This window comes from Carettochelys insculpta, chromosome 2 (genome assembly GCF_033958435.1).
Source record: "Carettochelys insculpta isolate YL-2023 chromosome 2, ASM3395843v1, whole genome shotgun sequence".
In the NCBI taxonomy this organism is placed as follows: Eukaryota; Metazoa; Chordata; order Testudines; family Carettochelyidae; genus Carettochelys; species Carettochelys insculpta.
Genome location: NC_134138.1, coordinates 161,476,948 through 161,489,398, shown reverse-complemented (window position 1 = coordinate 161,489,398; position 12,451 = coordinate 161,476,948). Strand labels below are relative to the sequence as shown.

Here is a 12,451-nt window from a genome sequence, read left to right as displayed (position 1 = left end):
GATGAGTGAGCAGATGTAATATCACTGGGGCATTTGCTTGCCCTTAATGACTTTTTAATGCTTTTAAACAAAGGGACTGGACTGTGCTCAGGAGGATTTTTAACTTAATCCCAGACCCTTTAGCCACAAAGATCAATATTCCTTGACTCCTCGCAGTTTTTATCATACAAGTTGTTTCATCAGAACTTACACTATAAGTGGTATTAATTAGCAGATAATATCACACTAACATTGCTGCGCGGTTTAAGAGTTGTAGAAGTACCATGCTGGAAGCTGTATATGGTACTTTCCTACTTTATCACAATGTTGATATTCAGCTATGATTGACGATTAGTTGAGCACAATGTAAAACTGTTCCATACATACCATTAGAATGAATGTTATTTTTGCAATCACCTCTCTCATAAGCACACCTATGGAAATGTCTTTAGCTAAAAATGTGATAAGTAGAACTGAAAAACCTCAAAGGAGCTTTGTGTTTCCATAGAGGCCTCACGCTGTACCCAATGTGACTGCTTCAGAGAACTCTCTGGTTTTTAAAGTTGTGGTCTCTGTGTTCTGAGTGCTTGGATGTCACCCAGCCGACTGGCTAAGCACCCACAGTGGGCAGCATGTGTTTCTACTGGCAGTGCACATCCACGCATGCCTTGGTGCACAGAACTAAACTGATTCTCCCCACAGATCAAAAAAAATTTGGAGGGAATCCTGTTAGGCAATCACCGGAATAGTAGAAATCAAATAAAACGTGACCTTTTTGAGAGGGTTTTTTGTGTGCATGTTTGTTTTTTAAATGGAAAGGTCATGTTTTTAACCCAGAAATCTTTAAAGAAAGGCTTTATAACCACTCTGATTTCAGTGGGATTGCACAAGTGTCACTGAGAATTTGGCCAGCACAGAATATTTCCCTAGCAACCACCTACACAAATATTTGATTCATTTAATTAAACACTGATAATCAGTAGACAACAGCATTGCCTTCTGTATCCACGGCAACAGAGGCTCATATTTTAGCACTGAACTGGTCTCATTTGTACCACAGCCTTCATTTGTGGGGAGTTTTTATTTAGCACAAAGCAAATAAGCCCAAACGAAATACATGCTGCCACTCCTAGTCAGAGGGCATTCGGGGCCAAAATGTGCTCATATCACTGGGTGCTATAAGCAAAAGTGTGCTACCTGAAAGCTGATTTAACAAACTAGCTCCTTCACTAGCTCTCCTTCATCTTTTGTTCTCATCTGCTGGCTTGCTGGTAGTCAGCTTAGCACACTGACAGCATGCAAGGTGAATGTTGTTGGTGTATTGGCACAGAATCACTTTAAAGTAGACTGGTGCTGTAATATGCCTGTCTCCGTTTCCACAGTGAATCTGTAATGCCAGAAACATACTTTGCACTTGTGAGTTTCTGCCTCCAAGAAACTATCACGCACACAGCACATGGCTGGCTGTTTACATTCCACAATGTAAAACTGTGCGTAACACTTGCCACCACAGCAGGCTTTTGCACTAACGACCAAGTGCAAACTCAGTCAATATCCAAAAATGCTGAAAGTGTAAAGGTAAAGTTCTAATTGTTGCTGTTATCTGGCACATTTTGGGCAAATGAACCTAATTCACCGGCTTCACTGCAGCTTCTTGTTCAGGTTAGGCAATCTGTGGACCCCCCTGTCTGCCCCCTCCCCCAACATGCCTCTTGCACGCTGTAACACGGGAGCCCTGCGCTACCTACCCCCTCCTCTGTCCCTGCACTTTCAGAGAGCCATGAATCTGCTTGTAAACACTCTGTCCATGCTCCTGCCCTCTTCCCGCTCAGAGCTTGAATGGCACAAATCAGCAGTCCATGCCCTAGTGTTGGTTGCCTATTACTGTTCATATTTGTCCAGCTGTATGTTATACGGTGCTGCTAAATACTGTTCGTGTCGCCAGTGGGGTCCCAACCCCGATTATCACAATCAGACTAACAATGATGCTTTCCAATCATGACCCATTGACAGCCTACATGATGAATATGATTAATGGGGGCTTAATTTACCAGGAATGTATAGGTGATAAGTGTGATTTCTTTATATTTGTTTGTGTATTTAAGTTGACTGGAAAGTTTCCAAAAAGGAAAAAAGCACAGACAACCGTATTCTGGGACACTGACATATTCAAATTAAATAATAATAAAGAACTACACCTGGTCGGTATACAATTTACAATCTTACGTAATATTTATGAAACAAGTATTCCTCAAAAATGTCCAGTTTATCCACATTAAATAGTATATTGATGAGAAGTGTTAAGTAGAAGAACCCTTTTGATTAATCCAGCCATGCAAAAACTTTCATTTTTAAAATTACATTCGTACTTTTAATATTACTTAACTCAAAACCACCTGTTCGTAAAAGTGCCATGTATTTACTATATTTGTAGTAATGAGTAATTAGCATGAGAGGTCAAGTAATTTTGATTTCTTTTATTAGGAAAAGATGTCAAAAAATATTCAGTAAAGTTATGAATCAGGCCATTATCAAAAAAGAAATTATGCCCGATCCATTTATTCTGCAGAAGAGAGTAAGCTGCATCACGTATTAACTGCTAATATTTTTTTAAAAATTCAGACAAGATTATTCACTGCAGCATGGACAGGAATGTTCTTCTAGCTAGACTTCACCTTCTTTTCCCTGCCTGGGAGTCAAAAGAGGCGAGAACCCAGTAGAGAATATGACACTCAGTGTACTGACAGGCAAAAGGAGTACCCGGTGTACAGCTCGCACTCTGTAAATGTGGTGAGTAAAATAAAAGCCTTAGACAATGATGGCTGTGTCAGGAAAATGTGTGGTAGTGTTATTTGTAATGGAATAATTACAGATACTATCAATTACACATACACATAAGGGCCATCAGAGATACATTCTTTTGAAATTTCACTTCTTGTTACAGGTCTTTACCCACAGTGGAATTGAAAGAAGCAGTAAATACTTCCTATTTCTCTAAAAAGTTTCCCTTCTAAACCATGTTTAATGTTACAGTTGATAATATGGACAGTAGTACCTAGTGTATAAATACAGGTAAGTGCTATAATTCAACTTAAAATATGGACTTTGCCCTTGTGAACTAACTCTACCATTAGCACTTATGCTCCTGATTTCAAAATAATAGTTCTAATTGGGAACTCACATTTAGCTTTAGATGGCCCTGACTTCTGGACTGAAAGTGTTCAACCAAAATTTCTGATTGGGTTTAAATCGCCAGCATGCACATCTATGTTTCTGTAAATAAATAAATAAATAAATAAAGTGAAGATTTCTTCTGGAGAAATCTCTGCTGAAGAATGTATACACACTAATGCCGAAAGACAGAAAAACAATTAATTTTGAATAAACAGAAGGTATAAAAGACATCAACTTGTGGTGAAGTTATAAACGTTTTCTCACACACATGAACTCTGATAAATCATTTACAACAAATTTCCTTGTATTGTCACTAACACCTGGTGTTGTCTAGGTTGCTATGAGGATGTTTATCCATTGTTTTTTTCAGCTGATTGTAACTCCAGTGTAGCTGCTCCACTTCTGTCCTGTGTCGTGTACGTGTCTCTGCTAATTCTTCCAGGAGATGCTCATTGGTAGAAACTAAAGTTCTGCAAGTAAACAATCCAAACAATTAATTTTGCTTATTATTTCAACCATTTTATGCAAGTCTTTTTACTTCCTTTTGCATTTCTATTAGATACTATTATTTCTTTGTAATTCTACTCGGGAATAAACTACTGTGAACTAACTTTCTACTTTGAATATATAAAATAAAAAACAAAAATACATCAGAAATACCATTTTTTAAGAATAACCTATGAGCAAGTACACATTCCCTAGTGGGAACATTTGTCTCCATACATTTCAAGTAGCAGCGCTCTCTATATAAACCAAGTTTACCTTCACTGAATCAAGTTCTTAGCTGAGGTGAAATAGTATTTTACATTGCTGAAGTTCTGGCCAACTATTTCAGCCACTAAAACCAACACAAACAAGTTGTTGTACTAATTTTGAAATCCTCAACCCTGCCAAAATATAGACATACTGTACTATACTAGCTTATTATTGTAACCGTCCTCCTCCTCCTCCCCCAGAGGCACAGCACAGAATCTTATCCCATGGCTACAGTTACACTAGCGAGTCTTGCCGATAAAACTGGTGGAACGTCCACGCACAATGCATTTTGTCGATAGTTTGTCGACAAAACTCAGCAGTTTCGCTGGCAGCATTCTGCCTCTCAGCTATGAGGCATAATGCTGCTGTCAGCAGATTCTGTCAACAAAAAAGCTGTGTAGATGGTCCGGGGCGGGGGGCGCAGCATCCTATTGACAGACGGGGCATCCACAATGGGGAGCTCTATCTGCCGTGCTTCTGGGTGCCTGTTTTGTTGCGAGAGCAGCCGGGCTTATAATACCCACAGCCATCTTACGATAAAGCCCAAATCTCATCTCCCCAAATCAGACAAAGATAGCAACTTACTACAGCACAAAAAACACAACAAAAAAGGGCTAGGGTCATGCCCTATTTTCTCACCAGATGAGTAATTATATAATTGGATGGAAACACTAATTTCGCAATAGAAGATTACATGTCACATATCAACAGTTTATAACAGAAATCTCACATTGCAGATCCAGAAAAGGTGACCATTTCGTAGCAAGAAAACTTGTTTTAGGTATTTTATACTAGAGTCGAAGGTCAGTCCTAGAAAATCCCAAACTGGCACCTAGTCAGTCTCACTATCAGCCCCTGGAGTTGTGGTCCATTCACCACAAATAGAATGGATAGGTGTATTTTTCTTTAATATTGACCTGAGCTCATCACAGTTCCGGGAGCTGGTGGTTTTTAGATTATCACACCAGGACACTGTGATAGCTGTAGTTAACAGGTGGGCTCTCTGGGATGCTGGAGAAGATTGAAATCCCTTGTAAGGGCTGCTACAGCTGCATCAACACGGTAGAGAGCAATTGTGGCTTCTGAAGAACAGCAGCATTGTTTCCATTCGGTGCTAAATGCATAAGATCTAGCACATTCACACCTCATTGGCAAAATGGATATAGTGCTGAGTCAGAGAGGCAAGCAAGGCCTCTACTCAACCAATTCCAACACACTATACTAGTGTCAATGCTCAGACTGATTATCCCCAGATGACTAAAGGCAAAGTAGAGAGTGCACTTGCGCTCCTACGAGAAACCTGAAAAGCTGCAGCATGGTCATCCTTGTGCACTCATAGAACATTATAATCCCCCTGAAAGCCCTCCCTGGCATACATCAGGCATTGGTCCTTATACAGGCCCCAGTCCTGCTATCCATACTGGAAGGACTTCTATTTTGGGAGGGCCCGATTTAGCCCAGCATTACCATTTTAATGTCAGGCTAACTCCACTGACTGACTTACGCTAGTATAAGACTGGAGAAACACAGTGTAAATTCACGCCCATTATCATTGCCACTCCCAAATCTCAATGTGTTGCTGATGGTTACTTACCAGTATTATGCACTAGCAGAGGTGTTGAGAGACAAAATTTCCATTCTGCTCTCTGATCATTTTTCCCTCTCCAATTAACATTTTAATTCATCCATCCCACTCTCCTCCAGAATAGTATATTACTCAAATTTCAACCAAGCATAAATCGGTGCACTTTAAATTTTGAAAAAACAACAGAAATGTTTAAAAGGTTGTTTTTGATTTAGTTTTACAGGGCGCCAGTTTGAATGGCAGAGAGCTGGCTGAGCAGACCGATAGCTAAGCAGCACCTTATGCTGTCCTGCCTCCACACAATCCAAGATAAGTCAGTTTTATAGACTGCAAAAATTGCTGTGGAGCAGTAAGGAAATCATCAAGTAAACTTTCCATTGTTGTTCATTAAACACTGAGAATAAAAGGCCTACTCTGTTTATAGTGTAAACTAAACTTTTCCCACCCCTAGTAAACATTTAACTGAGACCTTCTGGTACTTAAATAAAGAACGTATTTCAACTTTCAAAGCATCCAATATGCCAAGATCTGGGATTCTTATGTAGATGCTTTTATTTCTGACCAGGACCTTCAATGTACCTGTGACTTTCCTGCAACATTTCTGCGAGCGCCTGAATTTGATCATAGTGCTGAACGCGCTGTTTCAAGATGATGTTTTCACTTCTTAACTGTTGATTCTCGTTTTGCAGCTCTAAAATTGAAAGAAACAAACTAACTACCTTAAGGACGCTGTATTGCTTGATGAAAATTCAATCTAACTTCACAGGGGTAGTCTACACTAGCATAAAATAAGATCAAATATCCAAATAACCATAAAATAAGATCAAATATCAAATAACCTAAAGGTGAGAGCCTGACCCTTTGTGCCAGCTAAAAGTCTCAAAATATTCTTCATGGGCTTACAGTAGAGTAAATGAAAGGCTTTACATTGTTTTCAGTGCAGTTGGATTCATCTCTAAAATTAAGGGCATTAAAAAGCCAGTGCCCTGGCCGAATTTCAATTTATATTCTACCTATAAACCTGCCCTTGCAGTTTCCATTTGGCTGTCCCGGGTAGCTGAAGCAGGTCCAGCTCCTTCGTGCCAAAGCAAGTGTTCCTAATTTTGCCAATTAGGAAGACAAGGCAGCATCTGTGGGTTATAAACAATCAAGGAGAGAACTGGTGAATCAGAATCTGTCATGATGAGAGTTGCCTGGCAATGAGGCAGGTAAGCTGCTGCAGATGGGACATTTTGTGGCTGGGAGAAGGGCAAGAGGGATTTGCTGGGGGAGAGGCGGGGCGGGTAGTGAGAGGAGGAAAAGCAGCCTGCTGGCTCCAAGCTAGCGAGCTGAAGCCAAGAGCTGGAGAACAGGGAAGTAAATTATCAGCTGACTTTTCCAGGCCTACAAAACTACAGCCAGGAGAACCACAAGCAACTCAGCCAGAGTTGGGGGTCTGTTAACAGGAGTACATGGATGAGTTTCTGTGGCCTCCAATGTCCAGGTCAGATTAGATCAAGGATGGACAACCAGGAAAAGTGGAGTGGACCACTTGAGTGGCCCTCCTTCACCTCAATGGGCTGCAGCAACCTGCAGCCCAGTGACTTCCACCTGTGGCCTCATGGCTCCCCACCCCATGCCTCTCATGCACCAGAGTCCCACCCTGGTGCTCCCCCCTCTATCTCAGCACTTTCAAAGCACACAAATTGCCTGATTCACCCTCTGTCCCCACTCCTCCCCCTCCCTCCCAGAGCTGGAATGCAGCGAATGAGCTTCCAGCTCTGGGAGGTAGGGGGAGGAGCGGGGACAGAAGGTGAATCAGGTGATTCACAGCACTCCAAAAGCACTGGGAGGAAGGGGAAAAACAAGTGCCCTGGTGTGCAAGAGGCACATCGGGAGAGGAGGCAGCAAGCCAGGGTTCCATGGGCCGCAGGTACCCACCACTGGACTAGATGATCATGGCAGTGTGGGGGTTGCTCCCAGCAGAGAGGCTGTGGGAGTTCCACCAGCTCTCCCTCCCAGGCACTCCAGTTGAAAGGGCTGGGGAGCTGTGCTGGTACTAGGGCAGGAGAACACAGCACGGGAGAGGTATGCTGGACTGCTATGTTGCATGTACTGTTTTGACTGTGGGGAAAGCTGGACTAAGATTTTGGAACATTTGTTGTGATTTATGTTTGAGACAACTTGGGAACAAGTAACCCTCAGAAGGGCTGTATTTACACTGTGCTCTGCAACAGGACCATGCTGTGGTAGTGCTGCTGCTCTCTGACACCACTGTATGATCACCGTCTCTTTTCAGCTGCTCAGTATTGCTGCGTGCTGTGAATAGTTGCTACATTTCACTGTAGAGATGCTGCATAGCAGATAATGTAATCCTTATAGCGTTAATATAGTAGCTTGTTATTCGTACACTGTTTTGATATGCTCAAAGCTGAAAGGTGCTATATTATGAATTTCGGACACTTCCCCAAAATCTGCAGGCTCCACAATGTCAATACAATGCATTATATTGATGAAGGAAGGGAAGAGGATCAAGAAACCTAATTTTTATAATTTTACAACTAAAGATGAGGGGTTTGATTTATTGCAGATCCTCTTCCTTAGACAGAAGGTGAATTCTGGCAGTGGCCACTCCATGGTGAACCAGGAAACTAGCCTGACTCATTCCTGTCTTCCAACATAACCTAACCTTCCTGTGATTCTGAAGAGCTACATGGCACAGGAGAGCTGTTTGGATCCCCCAAATGTTGACTTTCAGACTTATGTGGAAAAGCATGTGGGAGTGGAAGCAAAGTTTTCGAAAGGAGGTGTTATTTTCATGGGTGCATTTCGCTAGTCTCCACTGTTCAGCTCTTGAGGTCCCTCCCAGCGCTACCTGGCCACAAGCCTCTGAAACACACTTTAAAACTTAATTTTTTTAACTGAGTGGGCCTTTGTTTTTTGGAAGTGGCTAAGTAGGTGTTCAAATAGATTATGTCTCCTACTCTTCGGTGCTGAAGTAATTTAAGTAAAAGTATCTACATGCAAAAGAATGCTCAGTAAGGTAGCAAATAATATTTAAAAGGGACTCTGTCAGTCTTTTTAGACCCAAAATGCATGTAGCATAAGCAGATTTATAAGGTGTCCCTTTACATTTTTGTTCTTTAATAAATTACCATTGGTATTTGCAACACAATCATTTGTAACAACAAATGTTCTCAGTATTAAACTGGGCAAAGGAAAGTTTCCTAACAATGAGTTCTTAATGGTGGAAACTGAATCATGTAAAATTATCCTGGAAAACACTGGTAAATGTTACTGAAGTGAACAATACTGCATTGACCAGAAAGGATGGAGTGGATGAACTAACAGGCCTTTTTCACCAGTTATTTCCATGAATCTCTGCATGCCTCTTCCAGATGGTATACAGCTATCTCTGTCCTACATATGAGAATGTTTGTTAGCAAATATCAGCTTCTATGCAGGCAATTTGACTGTCTTCCTGGTATAACTGAATTGCTAACGAGTGTGAAAAAATCTACGCTCCAAGAGATGCAGTTGTACTGACCTAACCCTAATGTAGACACCCCTATGTTGATAGGAGGGCCTCTCCTGTGGCACAGCTACTACCTCTTGTGGAGGTGGATTAATTCCACCAGGAGGGGAAGCATCCCCTATTGCTGTATTAGCATCTTCACGGAAGCAACATTGCACCATTTTAATTGTAGCCCTCAGGTTATTAGTGTGGTCACAACTGATTATATGGGCTCCTTGGTTTCTCAGACTAGTGGGAAGGAATGGGTATGGTAATTGTACATAGTAATTCCTGCATAATTGGTGTTCTTTATTGCTTATCCCAGATTCAGGGCTCTTCATTGTGTTGATGCTAGACTGATGTCACCAGCATGTTAGGCCTTGTTATATGGCACTCCGTATACAGTGCCCTCATGAAGAAGGGGGAGAAACAGAGGTTTATAAGTATCAGAGAGGTAGCGTGTTCATCTGTATCTTCGAGAACAACTAGAAGTCCTGTGGCACCGTATAGACTAACAGATATTTTGGAACATAAGCTTTCCTGGGCAAAGACCCGCTTCATCAGAAGCATGAGTGAAGCGGTGGGGGGATTCCAGAGGGGTATTTAAAGAGTGGGGTCCCAGTAAAAGGGAGGGCCAGAGCTGACAAGGTCTATTGAGCAAGGTGGAAATGGCCCATTACCAGTTGTATGTATCAAAAGGGGAAAAAACAAGTCAGATCAGACAGGCTCATTGTCAGAGTCTAATGGGGAGATATTAACATCCAGGGCTGAGAAGCTGCTTTTGTAAGGGGCAAGCCACTCCCAGTCTCTGTTTAATCCTTGGTTGATGGAGTCAAATTTGCAAATACATTACAGCTCAGATATTTCTCTCTCCATTTGATGTTTGAAATTTCTTCACTACAGCAGTCCTAGAACAAAGAAATTTCAAACATCAAATGGAGAGAGAAATCTCTGAGCTGTAATGTATTTGCAAATTTGACTCCATCAACCAAGGACCAAACACACACTGGGTGTGGCTTGTCCCCTTACAAAAGCAGCTTCTCAGCCCTGGGTGTTAGTATCTCCCCATTAGACTCTGACAATTGGCCTGTCTGATCTTACTTGTTTGTTCCTCTTTTAATACATACTACTGATAATGGGCATTTCCACCTTGCTGAATAGACCTTGTCAGCTCTGGCCCTCCCTTTTACTGGGACCTCACTCTTTAAATACCATCCTGGAACCACCCTCCCCCGCCATTCATGCATCTGATAAAGCGGATCTTTGCCCATGAAAGCTTATGATCCAAAATAGAGGTTTGTAAGAGGATGAAGTGCATCTTTTGTTTGAGAACTATGGAACTTTGATAGGCCACTAGAGGGAATCATGTCACCAGATTAAGAGTATGATACACAGCTTAACACTGACTGAATTATTAATAAGGTCAGTCAGTGGACTTTAACCTATACTTATGTGCCACAAGTCATTCTATTCTGATCGGTCTTAAGCAAACGTAGAATCTGTGCTGTAGGTGCAAACACAGTAAATAAGCATTAAGAGAAAATTAGTAAATTTTAACACAGCTACCTCTCTGATCCTTGTCATAATTCTCATTGTTTCCTTGTACTCCTCTATTCATCTGTTGCCTCCTGCTAAGTCTGCAAGACCCTTGGGGCAGGGACTATCTTTTTGTTCGCTGTTTCTACTGCTCCTATCATAATGGGGCCTTGGTGCATGTCTAGGGCCCCTGGGCGTTAAGATAATTAAAAAGTAATTGCCAGTACTTGTGAAATGAAGTACCACTTAGCATGAATAAAGGCATCATGATCAGGCTAGAATATACAAATTTAAACTTAAAGATAGTACACTGCTCTCCGTTTCCCTTGACACAAGAGTTATTAAGTGTTTTTAAAAAAAAAAAAACTCACCAGTAAGCTGCAAATGTACTGAACTAGAACTTTCTACATTTTTAACATTTTGTTCCACATTTAACAGATGAGCTTTTAAGTTGGTGTTCTCTTCCAACAACTGGTCTAACCGTTGCTTCAAAATATCCTAATGAGATTTAACAAGTGAAGAAAAACAGAGCAAACATTAAAAAGGAAATTGATAAATGAACATTTTTCCAGTAAATGGTTCTTTGAAAGTCTAAACATGATTTTGTAATAACATAAATCATACAGCCATCCTCCCTGAAAATGAGACGAGACATGGCATTCCTGATTTTGTTTTCCATGGATCCACGTCACGAAATACAAAACATTACACTGGTCACTAAATCACAGTTGCCCAGAACTTGAGAAAGGCTGGCATAATTCTCTGTAGCAAGAGGGATTTTCCAGAGAGTATGAGTGCACGCAGTAATTACCATGGTGACTTCCTTCATGGATGCCTGGTTCACAGGGCTCTGTGAACTCATTTCACAGAGTAAGCCATACTGCCATGAAATGGCAGCCTCGTAGCGTAGCAGAAGAGAGACAGCTTTTTGTCAAATGCGTCTATCTTCCTGGATTCCTTATCAGATGGGGTTGTTTTGGACGACTCAGCAGTAGGTCGAACCACTGACTTAAATTCAAAAATCCCCATAGTGCTATTCATGCACATGGTATAATTAATCTGGCTTCTTGACCATAAAAAAAACTCCACAGCAGAGAACTGTTTCTGTCCTTTCATGCCACTCTCATGCACTGAGGATAAAGGTACAGAATGGCACAGGGATCTCAAGTACCAGGAAAGACTCATAAATAAGGAATGGAGGTAGTATACTGGGCTGACTACAGTGCCAAGTGAAAAATATGACAAAATAATCCTGGTCTGAAATGACGGGGCACCCATGCCCCACACTGGCCTGGAGATTAATGAGAGCCTGTAAACCCATGAAGCCCCATTGAGCTACACCTGCAGTAGATGTTAAGCAGTGGAATCAATTCAAGTTCTAGCTCCATTCCTAGGGAACCAAAGCTCTGCTTCTCCCTTAATAAGAGAAGTCTGGTTACAACCAAGAGTCAGACACAGACCATAAAAATGCAGAGCTGGAAGGACCTTGACAAGTCATCTAGTCCAGCCACCACCTAGTCCCATGCTGAGAAGGACTAAATATATCTATACCATGCCTGACGTTTTGAATAACCTGGTCTTAAAAACCTTCAATGACAGGAATTCCAAAACTTTCCTTGGAAGCCCAGCCCAGTACTTAACTGTCCTTATTAGAGGGGAAAAAAAATTACTATGTAACCTAAATCTCCCTTGCCGCATATTAGGTCTGTTATTACTTGTTCTATCTTCAGTGGGCGTTGAGAGCAACTGATTACTGTCTTCTCTTGTAACACCTCAACTTCTCTCAAGAGCTACCAACTTTCCCCTCAGTCTTCTTTTCTCAAGACTAAACAAACTCTTCCTCAGAAGTTGGCTCTTCTAAACATTTCATTTTAGTTACTCTCCTCTGCACTTTCTCTCCAACTTGTCCACATCTTTCTTCAAGTATG

General features: G+C 41.4%; 2 protein-coding genes across 5 annotated transcripts in view; one reads left to right on the top strand and one right to left on the bottom strand.

Moving 5' to 3' along the window:
* The window catches only part of TPPP (tubulin polymerization promoting protein), a 124,911-nt gene extending 121,255 nt beyond the window's left edge, over window positions 1–3,656 (top strand). The window contains exon 5 of the mRNA XM_074987932.1: window positions 3,524–3,656. Coding sequence (XP_074844033.1) covers window positions 3,524–3,527 — 4 coding nt within the window. The 3' untranslated portion in view covers window positions 3,528–3,656. The remainder of the gene's footprint in view (window positions 1–3,523) is intronic.
* Window positions 1,744–12,451, bottom strand: part of CEP72 (centrosomal protein 72) — a 46,940-nt gene continuing 36,232 nt past the window's right edge. For all 4 annotated transcript variants that reach the window (XM_074987926.1, XM_074987927.1, XM_074987928.1 and 1 more), the window contains 3 exons: window positions 10,895–11,021; window positions 6,074–6,185; window positions 1,744–3,623 (listed from right to left, as the gene is read on the bottom strand). In XM_074987926.1, coding sequence (XP_074844027.1) covers window positions 3,467–3,623; window positions 6,074–6,185; window positions 10,895–11,021 — 396 coding nt within the window. In that variant the 3' untranslated portion in view covers window positions 1,744–3,466. The remainder of the gene's footprint in view (window positions 3,624–6,073; window positions 6,186–10,894; window positions 11,022–12,451) is intronic.